Source organism: Haliotis rufescens, unplaced genomic scaffold, assembly GCF_023055435.1.
Source record: "Haliotis rufescens isolate VD_foot unplaced genomic scaffold, xgHalRufe1.0.p SCAF_9, whole genome shotgun sequence".
Lineage (NCBI taxonomy): Eukaryota > Metazoa > Mollusca > Gastropoda > Lepetellida > Haliotidae > Haliotis > Haliotis rufescens.
Genome location: NW_025964383.1, coordinates 30,326,372 through 30,352,840, shown reverse-complemented (window position 1 = coordinate 30,352,840; position 26,469 = coordinate 30,326,372). Strand labels below are relative to the sequence as shown.

Genomic DNA, 26,469 nt, shown 5'->3' with positions numbered 1-26,469 from the left:
TCCCCAAATCAAGTCGATACAGAGTCCACTAAGTCGATAGAGAGTCCAGCCAGTGGATATAGAGTTCAGCCAGTGGATATATAGTCCAGCCAGTGGATATAGAGTCCACTAAGTCGATAGAGAGTCCAGCCAGTGGATATAGAGTCCACCAAGTCGATAGAGAGTCCAGCCTTACTCATTGTAATCAAACCATCTCATTACTCTTAGTAACCAAACCACCGCCTTACTCATTGTAATCAAACCATCTCATTACTCTTAGTAACCAAACCACCGCCTTACTCATTGTAATCAAACCATCTCATTACTCTTAGTAACCAAACCACCGCCTTACTCATTGTAATCAAACCATCTCATTACTCTTATTACTAAACCACCGCCTTACTCATTGTAATCAAACCATCTCATTACTCTTAGTAACCAAACCACCGCCTTACTCATTGTAGTCAAACCATCTCATTACTCTTTGTAACCAAACCACCGCCCAAAGGAACTAGCGTCTGTACCGAAACGTCTCATTGAAAGAAAAAGAAGTTGAAAACAAATCCATGTCAACGCTTTATTCATTGATACTACAGTTTCTAAATGCCTTTTTATTTTTTTCGTTTCCGTACATATTTTCAAATGAAGTGGAACATTAAGAAAATTATAATACCCATTTCTTATATGGTCCCCGAAATAATGTCATTGAAGCTCCTACATTCAGACCAATGGCCGTTACGGCAGCCATATTGAAAATGTCAATTTGGTCCATCATTCAGCCTTCACTGCAGGTATTGGAGAATCAGGTTTTGAGATTAAGGTTAATTTCATATAAGGCATGTAGTGTGGTTATTAGACATTGCCTGGTCTCGTGAAGCTGAATCGGGATGATATATTAAGCAAAATGATTACAACATTTTTTGTCGTGATTCGATCGAAGCTTGTAATGTCAATCAAAAGATTGTCTAGTGAAGACTCGATTATGTACAGACCGCCGTCATTTAGCTGATTATTGCTGAGTGCGGCGTTAAACAACAAACAAACAACCTGCAGAAACATATACGTCATGTTTGACAAAACACAAGATACCCCAAGTATTTTTGATTACCCCGATGTATTTAAACAAGGGTAGTTTAAAAAAATACATTTCCAACAAACTTGTTTAAATATGTTTGTCAGGAATTGATATATCCAAATGGAATAATAGCTCTGATAATAAGCATCCTTTTAACGCCTGTCTCGACCCGGAGAGGTACTTAATACATAACACTTAGCTAACGGTAAAAAAAAGGATACCACTTGTAACATTTGGATTGCGTTTGTCAAAATCTGGCAGTGTATGCAGAAAGGATACCCCCTCAGCATGAAATATGTCAATTATGTTTTCGAATCTGCTGAAGAAGAATGAGACTTTCTTGGGTTTGTGTACGAAGACATGCAAAAGCCATACAGTCTCAATAAAATCAGACCTCAGTTCTCGCTACCGCTAAACAAAGATCTGAAGACATCCCATTACGGGTCACGCCAGAACGACCTTTCATCCGACTAATCAGAGCGTCGCTTACCAGATTATGAAAGTGACAGTCGGAATGTGATTTCTAATCATGCAACCTCGAAAACTTTATTCCGAATGATAGTTACGGTTTAACGTCTGAATCCATACAATCTAGCCCATCTATTAGCCATTCCAGAATGTTCTTTTATAATCGAGAATTTGTCGAAATAGGTTTCGAAGCGTAGTCGCCAATTTGAAATCAGTGCCGTAAAGCACGAGAAAGCTGCCTTCTGATTGGTCATTCCATTGGTCAGTCAAAGTTCGCGCAAGGTCGGTCTTTGTTTAGCGGTAGCGAGAACTAAGATCTTATTTAAAGAGATTGAATAGCTATACATACTTCAACATACAATTAATATTAATATTTATCCAAATTCAGTTTTCATGTTTTACGACGGAATTAAGAAACAAACAGGTTTAATAATATCATAAATGATGTACTTCTCTACCCGTCCTTGGCATTTGAGGTGCCTTGAACGCAGAAGACGTATTTTCCGTACATATTCGTCACATCTCGAGTCACTACTCCACGTCGAGAGCCGCATGGCAAGCATGGGAAGTATCGCCGTGCGCATCAAACAGGATTTATCAACAGTCGTATGTTTAGACAGATAGGAAGTAGGCCTTGATTGGAGTGATGAGCGTTGGTGAGATTGAACTGAGGTGTAGGGGAGCGATGGTGAGATTTGGATGAGGCTAAGGTAAGCGTTGGTGAGATTTGGATGAGGTGAATGTAAGCGTTGTTGAGATTTTGATGAGACGAAGGTAAGCTTTGGTGAGATTTGGATGAGACGAAGATGAGCGTTGGTGAGATTTGGATGAGGTGAAGGCAAGCGTTGGTGAGATTTGGATGAGACGAAGATGAGCGTTGGTGAGATTTGGATGAGGTGAAGATGAGTGTTGGTGAGATTTTGATGATGTGAAGGTAAGCGATGGTGAGATTTGGATGAGACGAAGATGGGCGTTGGTGAGATTTGGATGAGGTGAAGGTACGCGATGGTGAGATTTGTCTGGGATGAAGATGGGCGTTGGTGAGATTTGGATGAGGTGAAGATGAGTGTTGGTGAGATTTGGATGAGGTGAAGGTACGCAATGGTGAGATTTGTCTTGGATGAAGGTAAGCGATGGTGAGATTTGGATGAGGTAAAGGTACGCAATGGTGAGATTTGTCTGAGGTGAAGGTAAGCGATGGTGAGATTTGTCTTGGATGAAGGTAAGCGATGGTGAGATTTGGATGAGGTAAAGGTACGCAATGGTGAGATTTGGATGAGGTGAAGGTACGCGATGGTGAGATTTGTCTTGGATGAAGGTAAGCGATGGTGAGATTTGGATGAGGTGAAGGTACGCGATGGTGAGATTTGTCTGAGGTGAAGGTAAACCTTGGTGGGGTTGGGACAAAGGAGGATGTAAGTGAGGGTATGGATTGTAGGTGAGAATTTGTGTGAGCGTGAGTGTTGGGGTGAAGGTAAGTATTGGTGTAGGTGGGATGTAATTGCGATATGTGGGGGCGTCGGCGTTGTTGGGGATAATGCGTAGCTATTACCAGTCTCGTTACTCGAAAGTCAATATGCAATTTGAAATAGTTGGAATCAAGGCAAAACCATGTAAGTTTGAGATGACTGCAGTGTGATAAAATACCAAAAGCAGCTCAGCGGAGTTGGAAATAGCACAGTTATGTTACTTTTTCCGACACTGAAGATTACTGTATCTCTGGATTATAAATAGACCCCTTGCAAATAGTTGTTAGCTTTTTGCAAAGTACACTTTAGTGTCGTTGTCGTTGTGATCGACGTCATTGTCGTTGTCTTATCATAACGGTCGTTATCATCAATATCATCACATTTCTTGTCACGAGGGGTGGTCGGGAAGCATAGTGGTTAAAGCGTTCGCTCGTCACGCCGAAGAACCGAGTTCGATTCCCGACATGGGTACAATGTGTGAAGCCCATTCCTGGTGTCCCCCGCCGTGATATTGCTGGAATATTGCTAAAAGCGGCGGAAAACCATACTCACTCACTCTTGTCACTGTCGTTGTTTGACAATATCAGCGTTCCTCACATCTCATTATCCTTACCGAAGTCCTCATTGATAAGGGGCGGTCGGGTAGCCAAGTGGTTAAAGCGTTCGCTCGTCACGCCGAAGACCCGGGTTCGATTCCCGACATGGGTACAAAGTGTGAAGCCCCTTTCTGGTGTCCCCCGCCGTGATATTGCTGGAATATTGCTAAAAGCGGCGTAAAACCATACTCACTCACTACTCATTGATAAATCTCTATTACCATCGCCATCTTTGACGTCCTCATTTATCTCCATCATTGCCGTTTTCGTCGTCTATAAATTTGCACGGATGGTATGTAACCGACGTTTGTGTAAAAACACCGTCTGTTGGGTTCAAGTCCTCTGCCAGTTGATGTATTTGAGAGGTCCCCATCTTTTGTAACTGAAAAAGATATAGGTCTTCATTAGGTTCTCCAGAGTATATACATAAAGATTATTTTCCTATCCCGCCGCGATATTTGTTTGAAGTTGGCAGCAGATTAAATACAGCTGTGTTAAGTTTCAACACGCAACCTGTTGGAGTTTGTATTATCAGTATATTAGAATATCTATGGCTTCGTGGCGATCGGTGGTCCATATACATACTTTATCTGGAATATCCAATTTGTGGTGGGACCCAGTATTGTCAGCAGGAATGATACATCAGTTATCTCCCCTAGATAAAGGTCACGGGTAGCGACAGTCTGTCTACAAGACAGAAATTGAACACCAAAAAGTAGCCGAGTTCGCTACAATTTACTAAACTATTATCATCCTTTTAAGTATTTCATCATCTTAGTACCTTATCGATTGCTTTTTATATCAACGTTGCAACCAAGGACCCCAAGTGAGTCAAAATAGATCCCTGTTATAAAACTGATAATATCAGTAATTATGCTCTATTATCCAATGCATCATATACCGCTTCCGTTGTCTAGTGGTAGAGCGTCCGCCCGGAAGGCTGAAGGTCCGGGGTTCGATCCCCGGCCGCGTCATACCAAAAGACGTTAAAAGATAGTACTTGCTGTTACCCTGTCTGGCGCTCGGAATTAAGGGGCAAAAACAAGGACTGGTCGGGTCGGAGTCAGTATATTGTGTCTGAGTGGGGTATTCATGTTAAACTGCGGCATGGTGTCTCAGAGTGCTAGCACTATAAATTGGCATCAGCCCGGACTAGTACAAGCAGACACACACACGCGCATGCAGGTCGCTATATTAGTGCAATAATCTTGGACGCGACGTTAAACCCAATTTCACCTCACCTCAATATATCCTATCTCCATTCTATTACAATGAATATGCTTTCACCACCATCGTCTCTATATGGTACCATTTGGTGTTTATGGCAACGTTGGCAACAGACGAATTCAGTCAGAGACCATCCTCGGAGTGGCAGGCCACGCGTGACCAATAATCGACAAGACAATTGGATTCGAACAACACACCTACGAAATCGATTCCAGCCAGCAACAGTGACTGCAAGAAGCATCCCTGGCCTTCGACGAATATCTTCACAAACCGTACGTCGTCGCCTCAGATGTGCAGGGATTGTCGCCAGAAGACCCGCCAGACGTCCCATTTTGACAGGAAAGCACCGTCATGCACGTCTACAGTGGTGCAGAAAGCGTCTACGCTGGACGGCCACGCAGTGTGGACTATTCACTGTGAAAGTCTATTCACTGACGAGTATCGTTTTCACCTCAGCCACTGCGATGGACGGATTCGAGTGTACCGACGTCGAGGTGAACGTTACGTCAATCATTGTGTCATGGAAGAAGATCGGTTCGCGGGCGGCAGCGTTATGGTAAGGGGTGGGATTACAGCAAGACAGAGGACCCGTTTGATAGTGGTAGAGGGAAATGGACAGCGCTCCCGCGACGAGATCATCGGCCCTGTCGTTCAACCGTTTTTACGTCGTCATGGCCCAGGCATTACCTTTCAAGATGACAACGCCCGGCCTAATATTGCTCGACTTGTTCAGGATTCCCTTCAACAAAACAATATGAATGTCATCCCCTGGTCGGCTCGATCTCCTGATCTCTCACCAATCGAGCACATGTGGGATGAGATGGATCGGCGCCTTCGACGTCAGCCACGTGTTCCACAGACACTCCAGGAACTTCGAAACATGTATGAACATGTACCTTAATGTATGAAGGTCACGACAGTTGTACCGTTAAGATCGCTGCGTAATGGGGGCCACAGAATCCATCCCGCCACCTCTTCACGAAGCATATTCCGCGGAACGACAATGTGCAGAAAAAGACATTATTATCCGAGAAGACATACATCATTTATCTTACACGCTCCAGGAGTCCATGTCCCCTGCAGCTCGCGATTGTTAACAGTTCGTCTGACTTTAACTGTTAGTTGATTCCCGCTCATAAATATAATGTACGTCTTATTTACCGGCTTACATTGGCTCCATGTCTCCTCTCCCTCGCAATAACGTATTACACGCTAAAAGTTTCCTCAAAATAGAAAGTTTAAACATAACAGCACGTACGGCAGAACAGCTCTAGAATAGGATGGCCCTGTGGAATATGTCACTGTGTAGAGTGTCGTCCCTTGGTTCAGATACGACAATCGTTGGTTCGAATCCGAGAATAGCCCTGAGGTTGGGTCACCTACCCGTGAAGATCCGGCGAGAGGATAGGTCTTCATCAACCCACACTAAGCAATATTCCTGCAATATGACGGCGGTCTGTAAATAATCGAGTCTGGACCAGACAATCCAGTGATTGATATCCACGCAATTGGGATACGATGACATGCATCAACCAAGTCAGCGAACCTGACCACCCGATCCCGTTAGTCGCCTCTTACGACAAGCATAGTCGCCTTTTACGGCACCCATGGGTTGCTGAACGGAAACATCAACAGACTCGGATACATCAACAAACTCGTATACATCATCAGACTCGGATACATCAACAGACTCGGATACATCAACGGATACATCAACAAACTCGTATACATCATCAGACTCGGATACATCATCAGACTTGGATACATTAACAGACTCTGATACATCAACGGATACATCAACAAACTCGTATACATCATCAGACTCGGATACATCATCAGACTTGGATACATCAACAGACTCTGATACATCAACGGATACATCTACAAACTCGTATACATCATCAGACTTGGATACATTAACAGACTCTGATACATCAACGGATACATCATCAGACTCGGATACATCATCAGACTTGGATACATCAACAGACTCTGATACATCAACGGATACATCTACAAACTCGTATACATCATCAGACTCGGATACATCATCAGACTTGGATACATCAACGGATACATCATCAGACTCGGATACATCATCAGACTCGGATACATCAACAGACTCTGATACATCAACAGACTCTGATACATCAACGGATACATCATCAGACTCGGATACATCATCAGACTTGGATACATCATCAGACTCGGATACATCAACAGACTCGGATACATCATCAGGCTCGGATACATCAACAGACTCATATACATCATCAGACTCGGAATTGTCACCAGACTCGTATATATCAACAGACTCGGATACATCAACACACTCGGGTATGTCAACAGAATCGGATACATCACCAAACTCGTATACATCATCAGAATCGGATATGTCATCAGACTCGAATACATCAACAGACTCGTATACATCAACGGATACATCAGTAGACTCGGATATGTCAACAGACTCGGATAAATTAAACACTCAAACGACTCGGATACATCAATACTTGGATAAAAACCAGTCGTGGCTCATCCGTGAAACCATCCATAAGATTCAAGGTCAATTCCTTTCATGGCGTCAATGGTTTTTGATAGGGGTCTTTGAACCCGTTTGTCTGGATCCCGTTAGCCCCGACACACCTTCTGAACCGTGTTAACCTGAAACCGGCTAGTCTTAACCCCGTCAGTTTATATTAAACTCTGTTAGTCTGGGCCCTGTTAGACCGGAATCCCGTTAGTCTGAACCCCGTTAGTCCGGAAACCATTCTTAGTGGTCGATTACTGCTAGGCACGTCTGCCTTAGAGACGGTACCGTCCGAAATACTTCAGATTATGAGACCAAAATAGATATTTATGCTCCACGTCTTAGCATTGCTGTTAATTAGTTCAGAATGCAAGCTGTCGCGTAACTTATTACGCGAGTCAAAAGTGCCAAAGAAGCTGTCATGGCCATTACATTATCGGCGTTTCTGTAGGAAAGCGGTACTTCAATATGACTTCGTAGATTACTGTAGCTGTGTGTCTTTGTTGAACTGAAATTCGTATAGACGGGATTTGTGAGTCAAGGGGCTCACAGGTGTGTTTCGTTGAGCGTCTTGTTGATGTCTGCGACAGGTATCATAATCCCCCGCGGAGCAGACCGCGAAGATGGCCCACAGCTGCCACAGAAAACATTCACTCCCACAGCAGTTATCTCCCTTGTCAACTTCAAGAACACATTCGGCGCATCCCGGAATGACATTAGTTACGTTAGGGATTTCCGAAGAATTTTTATGAAGTATAGTTAAATGAAAGTTAAAATATGGCCTGGGGAAAAAAAAGACCCCAATAATGTTTCATCCGGACACAAATGTTTCAACGAAGAATAGCGTTTGGTTATGATCCAAGACTTGCTCCAATTATAAGCCTCTGTCAGCAACTACGGAGTTCGAGCTTTCACCAACGTGTTAAACGTCTCTCCATCTATTTAATCCCATAATAGTCTGACACATCGTAATATGGCTGAAAATCAGAAATGTTTTTCAAAGCGGCTTTCATTTCAACTCACCCACTCTACCCTAAACACATTGGTTTGTAAATCAGATCATCCCAAAAACACAGCTGTTTTAGCATTTAGAATATGATGAACAAGCTTCGAATTCGCGAATTCAATTTTTGACCAATCAGAAAATTAGTTGCCCGTCATTTCGGAAATGCAAACACATATCACTTGGCCTGAAACGAAAGAAAATGGGTTGTATAGTGTAGAGGTTTGAAAAATTTAATTACAAGTTGACCTAGTTATGTGATTGAAGTTCGCGTCATATACAGAAAATGTAGCGCCATAGCCAGCTGCTATATCATTGAACCCCACTACACCATTTCCGGTTTTGTCCACTTATACAAGCTCAGCGGAAGAATACATTTGTTCATCATAAGCCGGAATGCTTGCTCGTTAAGTATACCATATGTCTAAACAGTTGCGCTAATGATATCTTAAGTATAAAATAATCACAATGTTACTTGCCAGGTGTTTGAATTTCATTAAAAAATGGCATCCGTTCATCTTGCGCACATTTTGTCGTCATAGCAACCTTTCATATATCCGTTAACGCCTATGTACTGGGTTGGACGAGTCCAAACAACCTTGATGGAGGGGTGTCGTGTGGTATATGTCACTTGATGAACTATATAAACTTATCTCAAACTTAATTAATATTGTTAAGGTAGTCCATTTGTTCTTTTCTTCTCAAACAATTTCATATGTTTGATTAAGTTGAACGTGCAATTAAGCTGGACATATTTTGCTATAAGTTTCATAAGGTTTTTCTCTGTTTGTTTATTTGTTTGTTGTTTAACGCCACACTCAGCAATAGTCCAGCTATATGTTAGCGGCCTGTAAATAATCGAGTATGGACCAGACAATCCAGTGATTGACATCATGAGCATCGATCCACGCATTTGGGATCGGTGACATACATCAACCAGGTCAGCGAGCCTGACCACCCGATCCCTTTAGTCGCCTCTTACGACAAGCATAGTCGCCTTTTTACGGCAAACATGGGTTTTGAAGATCTGTTCTACCCCGGATCTTCACGGGTCTTGTTTCCGTGCAAATCCCGGGACAGAATATGAGGATCGCTGGTCAGGATCGTTGCTCACGCTTTCAGTCACTGGTTTGCCTGGTCCAGACTCGATCATTTACATGCTGTTATGACAAATCTGGAATATAATTGCCGACTGCGGCGTTACACAACATTCATTCTCCCACTCATCACCAGTGTATATTTCATCAACTAATTACATGTTTAAAGAGGCTTATATTATTGCCCCCGTCCTGTTATTGCTAGAATCATGCTAAAAGCGGCGTAAAATCGTATTCACTCACTCAAATTAGTATCCATCAGTTTGGAAAACGATTGAAGAAATTAATCCAAGCCAACCACTTAAACATTTCGCTAAATGCTCTCGCCAGAACAACAAAGAAATTTTTGATAATGAAAAAAATTGGCACGAGACGTTTTACTCGCAGATTCCTTCCAACAAAGAATTCTGACACTTGACACGTAATTTCAGTTATATTCAATTAAGATAGCAGTCAAAGGATCGTGCGAACAACACCCGATGCTTGTTTGTTTATTTGCATGTCTGAAACTAGCAACGTCCGTGATTCCCGTTTCCTAACTGTTTACATCTTCCGTAGATCTGCGAGACAGGTAGCCGCGTGTTCTGCTATACAATCTACAACACGTGCGTCGCGTCACGTGCGCATTGTTTATGAATTAATTCAATGAGACTGACGTGTTCATTGCAAGCTGTAGGTTATTTCGGTGTTATGTGCTTCTGCATATTTTGAAGATTCAGCAGTTTTCTTAAATATTTTGTCAAGTGAGAATAAAAGCGAGATGATGATGATAATTATATGAATTCAATTTTGCAAATTATTTTCGTATCTTCAGATTTTCTTAGAGTGTTTTTTGGTTGTTTTTATACTTGGTATATTTATCCAGCGTAGATGTTAAGAATTTTGTTACTGATTCTGTAAGGGGCGGTAGGATAGCCTAGTGGTTAAGGCGTTCGTTCGTCACGTCGAAGGCCCCAGTTCCATTCCCCACATGGTTAAAATGTGTGAAGTCCATTTCTGGTGTCCCCCCGCAGTGATATTGTTGGAATATTGCAAAGGGAGGCATAAACCCATACTCACGCACCCTCTCACACTACTAATTCTGCATGATTTATGCAACTGGTTAAACAGTGCTTATATCGTCTTGGTAGACATATATTTAACTCCGAACCGATTCTTGTGTTCTTCTGTTCGTTATTATGTCATTCCAAGAGTTGGACCATACCATACTTTGACATGGTGTCATCATTCGTGACCAACTCGGGTTATTCCGGGACAAGCCGATTATTTTTAGTGGTATTCCAGGACAAGAAATGGTGACTCCGTTCCGTCCCATATACTTTTTATAGTGATGTTATAATTTCTTCTTTAAATAACTAGGCATTCAACAGTTGTTACATGTACATCAGTGCATAGTCTAGCCTAAAAAGTAACAATACAAATTTAAAATGGCTGCTTGGCCCGTTCGTTTTCCGACTACAGGAAGCTAAATGAACCAAGCCCAGTTCCGCACCGAATGTCACCAGCTTGAAAATATCTGTGGTCACATTTAGCATTAGTCATGTTAAAAAAGACAGCACTAAATATAGAAAAACATGATTCTTTTTAATTACTGGGTATATGTACATTTAAAGAATTTCAAAACATTCCGCAAAACCATCCAATCACAGCTGCAAGATTTCTCAATCTTCATACGACTGATTCTCATTTGGTGTGTCTGACACCTCAGGCCCATTTCAACCGGGTTCCGTCTCAGCGCAAAGGAGCATAGCGAAAAATGTAGTCAACTTATACCACATGCGCCATTGCTGTGTTGGAAGAGTGGCAGGACCCTTAATGGAATAACTATCAAACTATTGTCACCTGATACAGACAGTTAAACGTAGGTGATTCGTGAACAATACTGGCTTGGTTCCGTCCTCATGTTAAAATGCTATTTTGTAGCAAATACAGTGAACGGCCTCAAATATGAGTAGTTGAGAGAGTTATTCCAGGTCCGCTTCCGTGGTCTAGTGGTAGAGTGTCTGCCCGGAGAGCGGAAGGTCGGGGGTTCGATCCCCGGCCGCGTCATACCAAAAAACCCGTTAAAAGATGGTACTTGTTGTTACCTTGCCTGGCGCTCGGCATCAGGGGCTATAACAAGTACTGGTCGGCTCGGAGTCAGTATAAGTGTGTCTGAACGGGGTATTCAAGTTAAACTGGGGCATGATATCTCAGTGGGCTAGCACTATGAAATGGACATCAGTCCGGACTAGTACAAGCAGCCATACACACACATACGTGCATGCACGTCGCTATATAAGTGCAATAATCTCGAACGCGACGTTAAGCCCATTACACCTCACCTCACATCACCCAACCTTCATTTATTTCAGCTTGATGTGGGAGGAAACACCGTAATAATGTAAACGTTTATCCCTTGAGTGAGTTGTGTTTAACGCCGTTTTTAACATTATTCCAGTTATATCACGGCGTGTCAGCTTAATGTGGGAGGAAAGCCCGAAGTGATGCAGGTCTTAGACGTTTACCACTTCGGTGAAACCCACGAGCACGGGGATGGTGCTGACAAACCTAGAAACATAATCGGGGCGAACCGGGATTCGAACCCACAATCATAGGTTTCTGGCGTGCCCAAGGGACGCAACTTTGCACAGCGAATTGTGGCGCCTTAGACGACTGGACCACCTGTGCACATTAATTAATTAATTGATAACGATACGTTATGAAAACGTGTCCATTATTACATAGATTCCAGTCTTTCAGGAAACACCCACATAATTTATAGTTACCTCGGAAAATAATGTTGGTCAAGGTCTGGACGGATAGAGAATAGGAAACATATGGACGTTTTGATTGAGCATTGCTACCTTAAACAAGCGAGGTCACAGCAGAGCCTAGGTCATCTGTGTGTGTGTATAAACGTATTACAAAACAGTATGGTATATGCTATACAAAGTCAGCCGGCAGGCCATAAACTTCATCTCAAGGTTCCTCCGTTGTAAACAGCTACACAAATTTGAGCTTCCCTGTAAAAAGGCAGCACATTTGGTTAGTTGCCAACCGGCTGCTTGAGACGTTTTTCATTTAAAATATTTTCTTATCACCGTACCGAATATTAGCGATGCCAAATCACATCGCGACCAAATTCCGGGATCTCTTTGAAAGCTGCGTCGAACACCCCGGACACGATAACCGCTCTTCATCGTGAAAAAAACACGATTTTGAACATTTGATTGAACTGTGTAACATATATTTGATACTCATCAGCCCACCTAGAACGTCTGTGTAGAAGAGTGTGTAGTCGTGTTGTGGTTAAAGCGTTTGCTCGTCTCGCCGATAACCTGCTTTCAAGCCATAAAATTGGTACATTTTGTCCGTATCCCCCCGTGGTATTGCAGGAATGTTTCAGGGGATAAATACATAACAAACTCAGAAAAAATAATTGAGGGTATGGAAACACTGCAATATACTGTGCAGTGAGTGAGTGAGTGAGTCTTGTTTAACGCCGCTTTTAACAGTATTCCAGTCATATCACGGCGTGCCAGCTTAATGTGGGAGGAAAGCCCGAAGTGATGCAGGTCTCAGACGTTTACCACTTCGGTGAAACCCACGAGCACGGGTATGGAGCTGACAACCTAGAAACATAATCGGGACGAACCGGGATTCGAACCCACAATCATAGGTTTCTGGCGTACCCAAGGGACGCAACTCTGCACAGCGAATCGCGGCGCCTTAAACGACTGGGCCACTTTCGTGCGCATCAAAGCATCAAAGCCAAGTTGGTTGGTTTTACAACATGGTAAACGTCTAAGATTTGAACCATTGAAATTTCCCCCCACATAATGCTGAAATGATGTAAACAATAATTTGTTCCCGAAACTTAAAATAATTATGCTTCAGAATATACCTGCCACAATATTTACATTGTTGCAAAATGGTTTTCCTAAAAACAATATCTGTTTTTTATAGCTGTTAAATCCCCCCTCACACCAATGGTCGGTCCCTAAGAAATCAATCCTGGACGAAGCAAAACGGTTGGTTACCATCGTCAACATTTCAAAGTCGTCGTCTGCAACACAACAGATCACACAATAATTCAGCTCTATTCCTTTTTCTCTCGAACACACAGCATATCATACTGCTGACCCGTTCTGCCCTGGAATCCAATTGGATCCTTTGAGTATTCAGAAAAACGACTGCAATGCCCTATACTTCGCGGATAATATATTTCTGTACTTTGTCGTGCTTGATTTAGGATAAGCGCAATCTCGCTGGCAAACAGCCTTATACGTGTACTTGAAAAGAACAAGAGATTTCCTATAAAAAATACTTGATTGATTTGTTTTTTTTTGTAGCAATTAACGACCACATTAGCCAACCTTTCTTTGATAGTGTCTTTGTTTGAAGAACACTTAGAGTCTCTTGAAGGATATTTCACATTTGCTCAATGAATAAATCATGCGCTTTCCCGCTGTAGGTTCAGTAACACACTTAGATCATGGGTGGTCTTGTGGTGGGAGACTCTTGGTTGTGTGCCTTAGTTGTCAGGATCCCCTTGACGTGGGTTCCAATCCAGATTCGCTCAAGTTAGTATCCTTGGTTAGTTGGCAGCCGTCCGTGAAGATCCGGGTTAGCATTGGTCTACAGAAACCCATGCTTGTCGTAAGAGTCGACTAACGGGATCGGGTGGTCAGACTCGCTGAAAGGGTTGATGCATGTCAACAAACAAACAAACAAACACACAGTTGGCATAATACTCGTGATGACACCACTTGACACGCAGTGCTATGGCTGGAACACTGTACCTCAGACAACCGATTAGAAAGTAATTAGAGAACAACCAACAAAATGCGAGGAAAGACGGATTATCTGTCCCGAGTGAACGAATGATGTTAATCCCGAGCACTTGTCGAGGTACAGCATCCATTCACGAGGGACTGCTAATCCGTAATCCCGAGTTTCGAGTAGATATTCTATATCTTACTCACAGACATTTTAAGAGAGAAAATGAAAAAGACGTCATGAAATGTCAGCCCCACAGAGGAACTTCTCTAAAGGCAGCTGATTATAACAAATTTAATCAATTTGTCAACAATAAAATGACGTCATTGGTCTTTAACTGACGAATCAGCATTGAGATCGCTAAAATGAACATGGACCAAAATAATAGAGATTGTACGAGCATGTGTGTCATACTGGTTTTACGAAACGAGTGTCAGAACACTTGTATTTCCCGAGCTCTTTTGTATAACATTCAGCCTACACCAGCACGCCTAAATCATGCGTGTTTTGCCTCCCTTTACTCATTCACTGGTTCTATTTTCAGATGTTAGAGAGGTATTCGATCTGTTCGATTTCTGGGACGGCCGTGATGGTCTGATCGATGCGATCAAGGTTGGGGATCTTCTCCGGTGCATGGGCCTCAACCCTACGTTAGCACAGTCGGAGAAGCTTGGAGGCACCAAGGCAACAGGTGAGATAACTCATGTTACATTATCAAAAACTTTGATAAAAAAACAACAAACTTGGCCAATGTCTTTTTTGACAAATAACTTAAAAATATTTTTGACGGACCTTGATCGAATATAAACTGATCATATTTCTCATCAAACTTTGATGGACTTTGGCGTAATTTAGTCAATCAGAATACAAAAAAACATTTACTCCTTACCAACCGGAAGTGCATGGAGACATAACAACAAAATGAGCGAAATATTTTGGCTACGGACGCCACCTTCTCAAAATTACAACACAAAATACATTTTACAAGAACAAAAGATTCTACCTCAGCAGCATCAATCTTGGCAAAACAATTCCCACCAAAACGTTGACGGCCTGTCAAAAAATTCGATGAGTGGAAACGTATTGAAGTAACGTAAAGAACCGAATATGAAGTGAAACCGCACTCGCTCGTAAATGAGAGAGGCGTTCGTAAAATCTGTGTATCGAGACAACAGGAGGGTGGCGTGATTAACACTGTTTACGATCATGAATTCACAGTAATTGCTGACTTAACAAAATGACTGGCTGACTGACTGAGTATTGTTTTACGCCGCCTTTAGCAATATTCCAGCAATATCACGGCGGGGGACTCCAGAAATGGGCTTCACACATTGTACCCATGTCGGGAATCGAACCTGGGTCTTCGACGTGACGAGCGAACGCTTTAACCACTATGCTACCCGACCGCCCCTTACAAAGTGACGCTCACATCTAATTGAATACCTTATATTGTGAAAAGATGGAAAATTAATGTTTGCTTTAGACAGAACTGTTCTATGTTATCATTTGTTGTAAATAAATATTCAGAACATTTGTTACTATGATTGAGTGAGTGAGTGAGTATGGCTTTACGCCGCTTTTAGCAATATTCCAGCAATATCACGGCGGGGGACACCACAAATGGGCTTCACACATTGTACCCATGTCGGGAATCGAACCCTAGTCTTTGCGTTACGAGCGAACGCTACTATGATTGAATATCAACGAAAGCGTAACCTATAGTTACGCATGCCATATTCAGGAATATCACGATAGACATGTGATCGCGATGGTCTGTGAAATATAATCGAGCTTGGAACAAACAAACCACTGTTGGTGTGAGAATCGATATACTCTGCCAGGATACGCTACCCAGTATGTATTCCAAGAAACGAGGGAGTTTATCTCCCTTTGTAGTCAGAAGTTTTGTTTGTTGTTTATGTTTTTGTTTAACGCCGCACTCAGCAATCCAGCTTTATGACAGACAATCCAGTGATTGACGTCATGAGCATCGACCCATGCAATTGGGATACGATGACATGCCTCAAAGTCAGCGAGCCTGACCACCCGATCCCGTTAGTCGCCTCTTACCACAATCATAGTCGCCTTTTACAGCAAGCATAGGTTGCTGAAGACCTATATATTCTACTCCGGATCTTCACGGGTCTGTTGCCAAAAGTGAAAAACACACACAAGGAATCCTTTGTGGTCATGGGCGGTGCGACAAGCATGGTTTACTATGGACCTACTCTATTCCATATTCAGACCGTCCCTTGGTGTAGTGGATATAGCCTCTGCCCAGAGAACGGAAAATCGGTGGTTCGATCCCCTGAAGTTAAAAGATGGCACTTGTTGTTACCTTGCGCTCGGCATAAAGGGGATTAAACAAGGAAGTAAAATCTCTGAATCAGAGCAACAGGAGGAGAGCGTGATAAACACTGTCTACGATCATGAATACACAGTAATTGCTGACTTAACAAAATGACACATCTAATGACATACCTTACATTGTCGCTCGGTGTCAGTATACTGTGTCTGAGTGGGGTACCCATGCTAAACTGCAGCATGGTATCTCTGTTGGGTAGTACTTATAAAATTAGCATTACTCCGGACAAACAAGCACAAACAAAAACACACGCAAACACGTACCTGCGCATACATCAGGGTATGAAACTCCCAAAAATTTCAGCCAGACCACAGGACTGGCTAGCTGAAATACTTGCCAGCCCTGACCAAAACCTGCCTGCCCACTATAATCATATGTTTCTCAGGATAAGCTAACGGGGTTTCTTTTTGGTTACATTTTATCATTCATCTTTACATGTGAATTAATGCTTATCATCGGGAAATATTTTGAATATTTTCACATATGAAATATAACCCGACCGTCGGGCAGGGGGATTTGAAAATCTGGCAGCCCGAGTTGAAATCAACCCGTCTCGGACGGTCGGGCAGGCAGGTATTTCGAACACTGTCATACATGCAAGCCGCTATTTAAACCCTATTTCACCAAATCTCACTTTTTGCAGGCGTTGGAGGGGTTATAATATGTGAGCGACGGTAATGATTATACGTTCGCTTCATACGATAAGCTACACTGCAAAACCGACGAGACTTGGTTAACGAAGATGCAACCATGCTAACGTATAAGACCTTTTGGAATACACTTAACAAACTGTCTTTTCATTTTAGTTTTTCACCAAGTCAAGGAAAGGCCTTTCCTCTAGTAATCAATAAACCAATGTTATGTATGTGAATGAAGATATATTCGATGCATGCTGTGTGTTTTAAGCAGTTAATTTAGATGGATGAAAATTTTCCACACATTTATTTAACGCATATACCTTTGTTTATCTGTCCCAGGAGAGACACATACAGAGTCGATCATAGTTTTAAATTCTGACGTGTCATTCTATTGGAGCTCCACCTGATTCTGTGTTAGCGTATGGGTCCAGGGTGAGCATCATTCTGGAATATAATACACGGGATAAGCGAGGATGCAATATTCACCAATTACTTTTTCTTCCAGGAGAGAAACAGTATGCTTTCGAGGAGGTGCTCTCCATCTTTAAGCAGGCCAAAAACGAGAAAGAGAAGGGGACGTATCGCGCTTACGTGGAGGCGTTCAAGTCTTTCGACAGGGAGGGTCAAGGCTATATATCCCTCGCTGAAATGAACAACATGCTCACAGCTATGGGTGAGTGAGTGGGTGGGTGAGTGAGTGAGTGAGTGAGTGAATGCGTGTGTAGGAGAGAGAGAGAGAGAGAGAGAGAGGGAGAGAGAGAGAGAGGGAGAGAGAGAGACAGAGACAGAGAGACAGAGATAGAGACAGAGACACACAGAGAGACAGAGACAGAGAGACAGACAGAGAGAGCGACAGAGACAGAGAGACAGAGACAGAGAGAGACACACAGAGACACAGAGAGAGAGAGGGAGAGAGAGAGACACAGAGACAGAGAGAGAGAGGGAGAGAGAGAGACACACAGAGACACAGAGAGACAGAGACAGAGAGACAGACAGAGAGAGCGACAGAGACAGAGAGACAGAGACAGAGAGAGACACACAGAGACACAGAGAGAGAGACACACAGAGACACACACAGAGAGAGAGAGACAGACAGAGAGAGAGACAGACAGAGAGAGAGAGACAGACAGAGAGAGAGACAGACAGAGAGAGAGAGACAGACAGAGAGAGAGAGACAGAGAGAGAGAGACAGACAGAGAGAGAAAGAGAGAGAGACAGAGAGAGAGACAGAGACAGAGACAGACACAGAGAGAGACAGAGAGAGAGAGAGACAGACAGAGAGAGAGACAGACACAGAGAGAGAGACAGACAGACAGAGAGAGAGACAGACAGAGAGAGAGACAGAGAGAGCGAGAGAGAGAGAGAGAGAGAGAGAGAGAGAGAGAGAGAGAGGGGGGGGGGGGGGGGGGGGGGGGGACAGAGGGACAGAGACAGAGACATGCATGCATGATCAGCCAAGTCAGTGAGCCTGACCACCCGGTCTCCTCTTACGACAGGCATAGTCGCCTTTTACGGTCGCCTTTCACGGCAAGCTTGGGTTGCTGAACCATATTCTAAGCCGGATCTTCACGGGTAGTCATGATATTAAATAGCCGAATTCAGTGTGTGCTCATTTTTGTGTTTGGTGTTCGTGGTGAGACAAAACTCATAAAAACATAAAAAGTGTTCCTCCCTCATTACTTTTTTTAAGAAATAAAATATGATGAAAGGTCCTAACTCTCTCCTCTGTGTGTGCCCGAGAAACAGTTATTTTTTTATGACGCCTTAGGCATTCTGTTACAGGTGAGCGATTACCCGATGAATCTGTCAGTGAAATCCTCAAACTTACGGATACTCGAGAAGACATTGAGGGGAATCTGAAATACGAAGGTCAGTGTTGCATGAAGGATATTTGGTGGCAATAAGATGAACAATATTATATTTTTATTTACATTAATACTTAAAACTGTTCGTTATTTTGGCATTTTTTTCATTTACCACAGTTTCTATAACTTTTATAAACATATCATGTTTAAACAAACTCGTTAATCCAAAATAAAATGGAAACTGGCCCGGATTAACGGGGTTACGGAATAACGATGTTCGTACTACTAATTGCTGTATCATGTTCGTTTAACTCGAAGGTTTCCGACTTCTCCATATTTATTCAAAATGAGTGAGTGAGGGTTTAACACCGCTTTTAACAGTATTCCAGTTGTATCATTCCTTGTCAGCTTAATGTGGGAGGAAAACCCGAAGTGATGCAGGTCTCAGACGTTTACCACTGTGAGGAATACCTACGAGCAGGGTATGGTGCTGACAAACCTAGAAACATAATCGGGACGAACCGGGATTCGAACCGGCAATTCACAGGACGCAACTCTACACACCGATTTACGGTGCCTTCGACGATTGGGCCACCTAGCCCCTATTAAACATGGATTGCAACATGATCTGTGATTGGTCATTAAGGAACACATAATGCCCAATGAACAAATCGTTATTCGATCACGCGGTGTGTCTATTTAAAGGGTGTATAGCCTCTGGTCAATGGACAGACCTTGCATCTTATTTACACGGAATTGTTCGTATATGTTCCAATTATTATGTAAGTCAATCAAGCAATTAATGATTACATTGACGTAACGATGTTGACGTTTCACCGAGGCAAAAACTGCCAATGAGCACCAGATCATTGAGTCCCGTTTAACTACACAGAGACACATTTGATAGAATTCACACCCATCAACCTGTAAATGCTTCAGCGGATGCAACGTATCGGCGGAGTCGTAGATGATGTTGGGTTGTTATATCCGTTCATTAACAGCGTTTTGGGCATAAAATGTTTGTCACCGTGGAGCAGTATTACGTCTATGACAGATAAGCATACACTAGAACCATTCTGAACATGTCCGAGCTAATAACGTGAAGATATATACAATCAAGTTTTTACTTTGAGTCCAAATTTCATAACTTTCTCTCTTCAAATATATAATTCCGTAAATATAGTTTTACATAAATCTTTCTTGAACAGATCCTCGCATCAACATCACTCAAAATAAGTTTTATCTGCTTATATTTTGGCACTAGTATTAAATTTGCGATTGCTGAATCGGCGGAGCTAACACTCGCTCATATTGCAATGAATACTCAGTGTTATTGATCTTAGACCAACATGTTGCAGGTTTCACAAACAATACAGCAGGCACAGACTGGAATTGTCCGCTGAGCGTACATTCAATACAAGATGGGGTGTTTCCTAACATGGTTATGCTTACTTTAAGTAGGGGTATGGGTGACCCTGTCGTCGAATGCGCGGCGAAGGGCTGTGAAGAGTTGCGTCCCTTAGGCGTGCCAGCAACTTATGATCTAGGGTTCTGTTTTTAGGTTTGTTATCGTCATACCATTGCTCGTGGGTTTCACTAGTGGTAAAACGCCCGGTACCTGCATCACTTCGGGCTTTCCTCCCACATTTAGCTGCCACGCCGTGAGATTACTCGAATACTGTTATCAGCGGCGTTAAACAAAGCTCACGCACGTAGTCTGAGATGGAGACGTCTTTTAGAGTATTTTTTGGGACGCAAAGCCACTGCCTTACGAAAGCAAAATACGTTTACTTCTCCTTGTTTTCGACAGCAGTGCATTTACATCCAGATGATATATAATGCCACTCGTCAAACTTTTACATACAATAATTCATGTCATCGTAAATTCCATGTTTAATAAGTACATTTAGCAACTGAATGTTTTTGAGGTTATTGACGTGAAGCTTCCCAACTTGGTGGCCGATCCACAAACGATGGGTTTCGACAGTCATACCTTTACCATCAACATTAATGAGCTAACTAGACTTTCGGAAAGGGTGCCTTGAACTGATTGCATTCGTGACCAACTCGTGTAATTCCGAGTCAAGCGAGGCCGGGTACCGAAAGCATTTGTCACCACTCGTATGTTTCCGTAACCTACAAAGCTTGTCCCGGAATTGGACGAGTTGGTCACGAATGGTACCCAAAGATGAGAGTGGTGAAGAATGATCTGATTATTGACCACGTTTATAGTCGGAATTATTCGGGGTTTTCCGGAAGTGTTAACGTGTCTTTTCGAAGTGTTTCTCACGGAAACCCCCGACGAGTCACGAACATGCAACACAAATGTAACAATTGGAAACAACAACGACTTCGGTATCTTTCAGCCATGTTTTTGTCTTGGCAGAGTTCATCAAGAAAGTCATGAAGGGCCCCGACGGAAAAGAGGACGTCATCTGATCAATGTGCGCGCGCATCCAAATGTCAAACATTTAAGCTGTTTATTTATTATTTGACAAATAACATACGGTTAATAAATATAGTCATGCTAGGCTAGCATATATATAGTATATTGTCTAATTACGTACAATTCATATTTAGCATGTTAAATAATTATTGTTCATATTTAGTTGTATAGTGGTACAATTAGGGCTGTTGACTACAATCTGATGAGACAAATATGTGTGTATCTTTAACCAGAGGGCACTTACGCGTATTTATGTGTGTGAATGCATACAAGTGTTCTCTTGATTTCAGTGTAATATGAAAAAATACAACATAGGTCCTTTGTCGTTTTCCGCGAAGCAAAGACATAGTATGTCTAGATTCAAATATTGCATTTAAGTACTTTAGATTTTGGCTGAGATACACTATTTGTTTCACCGGTTGGCGGGTTAAGCCTATATCGTGTTCGTCCTTATTAAACAGCCTTTAAGTTAACCAGACTACTTCACGTTTTGGATCATCCTCGTAACACAGGGGTATTATTTTGAATTGAGCTCCAAACACGAACTTGAGAGGCAGCCATAGTTAACCTTCAGACGATTTCCGTTTACCGAACGACTTGTTCAAGCAAATCAGAATCGTATATAGTGGAGTATTGATTTTGTACATTTTTTACAATTTCCCCGATATTTAAAATGCAACAACCTACATAAAATTAGAATTATAAATGTTGCTTGTAATGAGATGATCCCGTTTAAGTAGGTAAAGGATGGTGGTGAAGCCATGTTGCAAAGCGTTCGCTCGTCGTTCAAAAGACCAAGGTTCTATTCCCCAAATGAATGCGAGGTCAATTGTTGGTATCCCAATTAGTAATATTGTTTTGAAATGTCGGGTATAAATAGAGCCACGTCGGTTTAGTTTTACAGATAGTGAAAGTGACGTCACAGTTCACAAAATGATCGAACCTGTATGTGGAACATATAGCCCTGAGTTACGAGGATGGAGTCCGTCACGACTTTCTTCATTTGAGTGTTGACATTCAGCTGAGAAAATATCTTTTGTCTTGGGTATTATTTTGTACATTTTGCACTTGGTTCTATTTCAGCTGTATCTGTTCATAAATTTACAAATATTGTAAACTTGGGACGCAATTATTTTACAAGTTCATGTTGAAATGATGGTCCGGTTTTGAGCTCCTTTTGGATACTTTTTATATCTGTTTCGTTTTACTTTTCTCAAGTTATTTTGCTCATGTTTTGCATTTATACAAAACAAGACACAGACCGCTCACGAATAATTAGAAGTAAAAAAATTCTAGACGAAAAGTAATTTCGGATCAAAGGGAGACAACCCTTTCAAGCCTAAACCATCTTTTGTAGATAATATTGTCTTGAGATTCCTTATATTTTTCAAAACACAAAAAATGTAATTTTATCTAAGCGTATCAGTATTACTGCTGTCAGCTCATCTTTCTTGTCTTCATAAAAAGTGCTCATTACATGTTCTATTTATTGATATTTTACTACATATGCTCAAAATGTGTTTTGTTGTACCATTCGGATGCCCCGTAACACTGCAGACAAACCTGTAATGTATATTTAATGTGAAGACTGTTTTTTGACAATACATCTTTTAGAATAAAATAACAGTCGTATTGCTTTGTAATCAATAGGATGATGATTTTATTTCGGAAAACAAATCCATTCAATTGTAACAGAACAGACCATTTATTAAATCAAGCCATATCAGGCAGTTCAAGTATATTCTGTTACTAGGCAACCGACTTTAACTAAATACATCAGACATCCACCGGAAGAGTGTTGTTGACTTTAGAGGAGATTATAGACATTTAAGTAACACAATTCCATATATAAATGTCATGACAAATACATGAATAAATATGCATGTGATTTCTATTTCCATACCTTTAAGGAGTTTTAGTGTAACATTTACAAGAGTCAGAATTATGACTTGCCTAATAAAATAGAATACATTTTTTTAAGAAATATTAACAAATCAATTTGACATCTAAATCTAGCTTTCACAACTGGATTTAATTTTGTTTCTGTTTCACGTGCATTTTTTTTCTTCTTCATTTGTTTATTTGTTTATGTTTTACGTATTGATATATTATTATTGTTTTGTCTGCTTGTGGTTGAAGGGTAAATCTCTATTTTATTACTAATGTCTCATGTTGTATCATAAAGCTTAGCTTCATTTTACACATGTATTTATGCACTTCAACTTATGTCTAAGCATACTATATAACATGTTGGCGCTCAGTAAAACATTCCTGCAAATGTGTTTGATGCTTATGTTGTTTATTCAAAATGGGGATCTGATGGTCACAATGGGCAGGAGTGTCGCTTTCAGGCTCCACTGAGCTAAATCCGAATCAGTTGTGTGGCCAGCAGCCTTCGTATAGATGAAGCTCGCAGTGAAGAAGCTTGCAGCTGTCATTGGATAATATTGTGTAAGATTTTCATGTTTTTTTTAATGTAGATCCACCAAGTAGTTAAAATTGACCACGTTCTTTTGCAATATATAGTTCTGTTTGTTTAACATCATTACTTATAAATGAATTTGTCCACAGATATTTTCAAGTAAGTACCATTTAGTGCAGAACTGCTGTTGGTGTTTAGTTTCCTGTACCCGCTATGGACACAAGTACATGGATGTGCTGCCTAAATATGTTTGTAAAACATATGTTTTAAACGTATTTATAATTTGTGAAGCTGGATTGGTAAACAAGTAAAGACGTATGCCAATACCATTCCAGTTGTCATACAAATGAAATAAATTATACTGTACAGTCAAGGTTAATAATAAGGTAATTATATTGTATAAAAACACAGTTGTCGACTCTGAACATGCTGAAGTCAAACGCTGTAAGCAAAAATCAGATACATTTGAGATTAATCAATAGTTTGCACTGGGAACAAAATGGGATATCTGCCAAAGGCTGATATGAAATTATGAACAGGTATTAGTATTAAATTTTCTAAATTAATCTTTACTGTAACATTTGCTTATCCATAAAGAATAGAGTTAACATTATTACCTTTAGAGTAAAGATACAAGTTTCTACTTATGCCGGTGTAGAAATTGTGAAGTGCATCTTCATGGTGGTAGCCACAAGAACAATTTGGATAAGCTCATATAAACATTAGCACAGAAGTCACTACACCCAGGTCTCAGGTGACAGTGCACACTTTGGTTGAACCTAGAACCATAATTTAAATCAAATTTGTTGCATTGCATTTCATCACCTTTCATCATTCTTTTAAAAGCATTCAATGTACTAGCTTCAGTATATGCAGCAGGCAAGGAATTCCAGAGTTTGACTGGAGTAGGAAGACAAGATTGTGCATAGCTTGCTGTTCTGCAATTTAGTGTCTCTAATTTAGAGCTATTCCTTAGGTTGTAGTCATTAGTATCTGATACTTTAGGTGGGACGAGATCACAGAGATAACTAGGTGCAAGGTTATTGAACACTTTGTAAAAAGTATTTAAGTTTGGTTTGATGTCTTCTTTCACTAAGAGGTAAACAATTTGTTTCGGTATATTGTTGCAGTGACTAGTACCACGAACCGCCCTACATATTGCCCTAAGCGCATCTAGGTTAAGCTTCTTTTCAAGCAGCAGAGACTGCTCCTTTGAACAGGCATCACAGATGTGACAGCAATACTCGGCATTGTGCAGTATAAAAGAAGTGTACATAGTTTACAATATTTTCCTATTTAAACGATATTTAAAACATCTCAGACAGTTTATAATAGGACTAACTTTTTTAACTATGCTCACTACAAGAGCAGTCGTGTTGGAGAATAATTCATAAATGTTTGTGGGATTGAACTTCCTTGATGATATTGTCACTCATGTTAGTTCTGGTTTAGGATTAGGAGTTACTTTACGGGTGGACTGGGTAGAAATTCTACTTAAGTGAGTGAGTGTGGTTTTACGCCGCACTTAGCAATATTCCAGCAATATCACGGCGGGGGACACCAGATATGGGCTTCACACATTGTACCCATGTCGGGAATCGAACCCGGGTCTTCGGGGTGACGTGCAAATGCTTGAACCACTAGGCTACCCGACCGCCTTCTACTTATAATTAAGTCATTATTCAGGTAGTTTGTAGCAATGGTCGGGTCTTCCACATGACATATATTGACGTGTCATCTGCAAATACTGTCACTACCTTCCACAATATCATTTATATAAATAAAGAATAATAAAGGCCCCAGTACTGATCCTTGTGGTACACCGACCATCACTGGCTTTACATTAGAACTGTAACCATAAATAGTTACCTTCTGCGTTCTGTTTTCTAAATAACTCTTCAACAACTGAAATTATTCCCCTTGGTGCCACACGAGTTATATTTGTGTATGATTACTTTGTGCCAAACTATATCAAAGCTTTACTGATATCACACAAAACAGCTCCAATTTCCTTCCGTATCTACAGCATGTGCTCTTAAGTCCTAAACATACCTTCATTGATATGAAGTGGAATCACCAGGCATAAAGCCAGATTGTAAATTTGTCAACATATTGTTATCTCTGAAGTAACTGAATACAAACTTAAACATACATTTTTCAAATACCTTGGCTATGCAGCTTGAGAGTGCTATAGGTCTATAATTAGAAAAGTGATATTCAATTCCTTTCTTATAGACAGGCATACCTGATGCTGCTTTCCAAATAACCGGAGAGGTTGAATTCTGGAGGGACATATTAAACAGTTTTACTAATATTGGTGCTAATTTGGTGGCAGTTAATTTAAGTAATCTGTTTCCTCTCCCATCGGGCCCTGATGCTTTAGTTCGTGTCTTCTGAAGAAAGATACCCTCAACCTCTTTACAACTAAGTGTAATGTCACATAAGGGAATATCTATATTTTTATCAATATCAACAAGGTGTTTATTTTGATAATCAACCACTGCCCGAATTACAAAAAATGGTCATCGTATCCCAATTGCGTGGATCGATGCTTATGATGTCAATCACTGGATTGTCGGGTCCATATA

The 26,469-nt window shown here is 41.3% G+C and overlaps 1 protein-coding gene across 1 annotated transcript in view; it reads left to right on the top strand.

The window, feature by feature from the left end:
• LOC124118565 (myosin essential light chain, striated adductor muscle-like) overlaps window positions 1–23,741 on the top strand; it is a 40,038-nt gene extending 16,297 nt beyond the window's left edge. Inside the window, exons 2-5 of the mRNA XM_046480745.2 lie at window positions 14,750–14,896; window positions 17,714–17,881; window positions 18,991–19,077; window positions 21,400–23,741. Coding sequence (XP_046336701.1) covers window positions 14,750–14,896; window positions 17,714–17,881; window positions 18,991–19,077; window positions 21,400–21,452 — 455 coding nt within the window. The 3' untranslated portion in view covers window positions 21,453–23,741. The remainder of the gene's footprint in view (window positions 1–14,749; window positions 14,897–17,713; window positions 17,882–18,990; window positions 19,078–21,399) is intronic.
• Window positions 23,742–26,469: the final 2,728 nt, after the last annotated feature.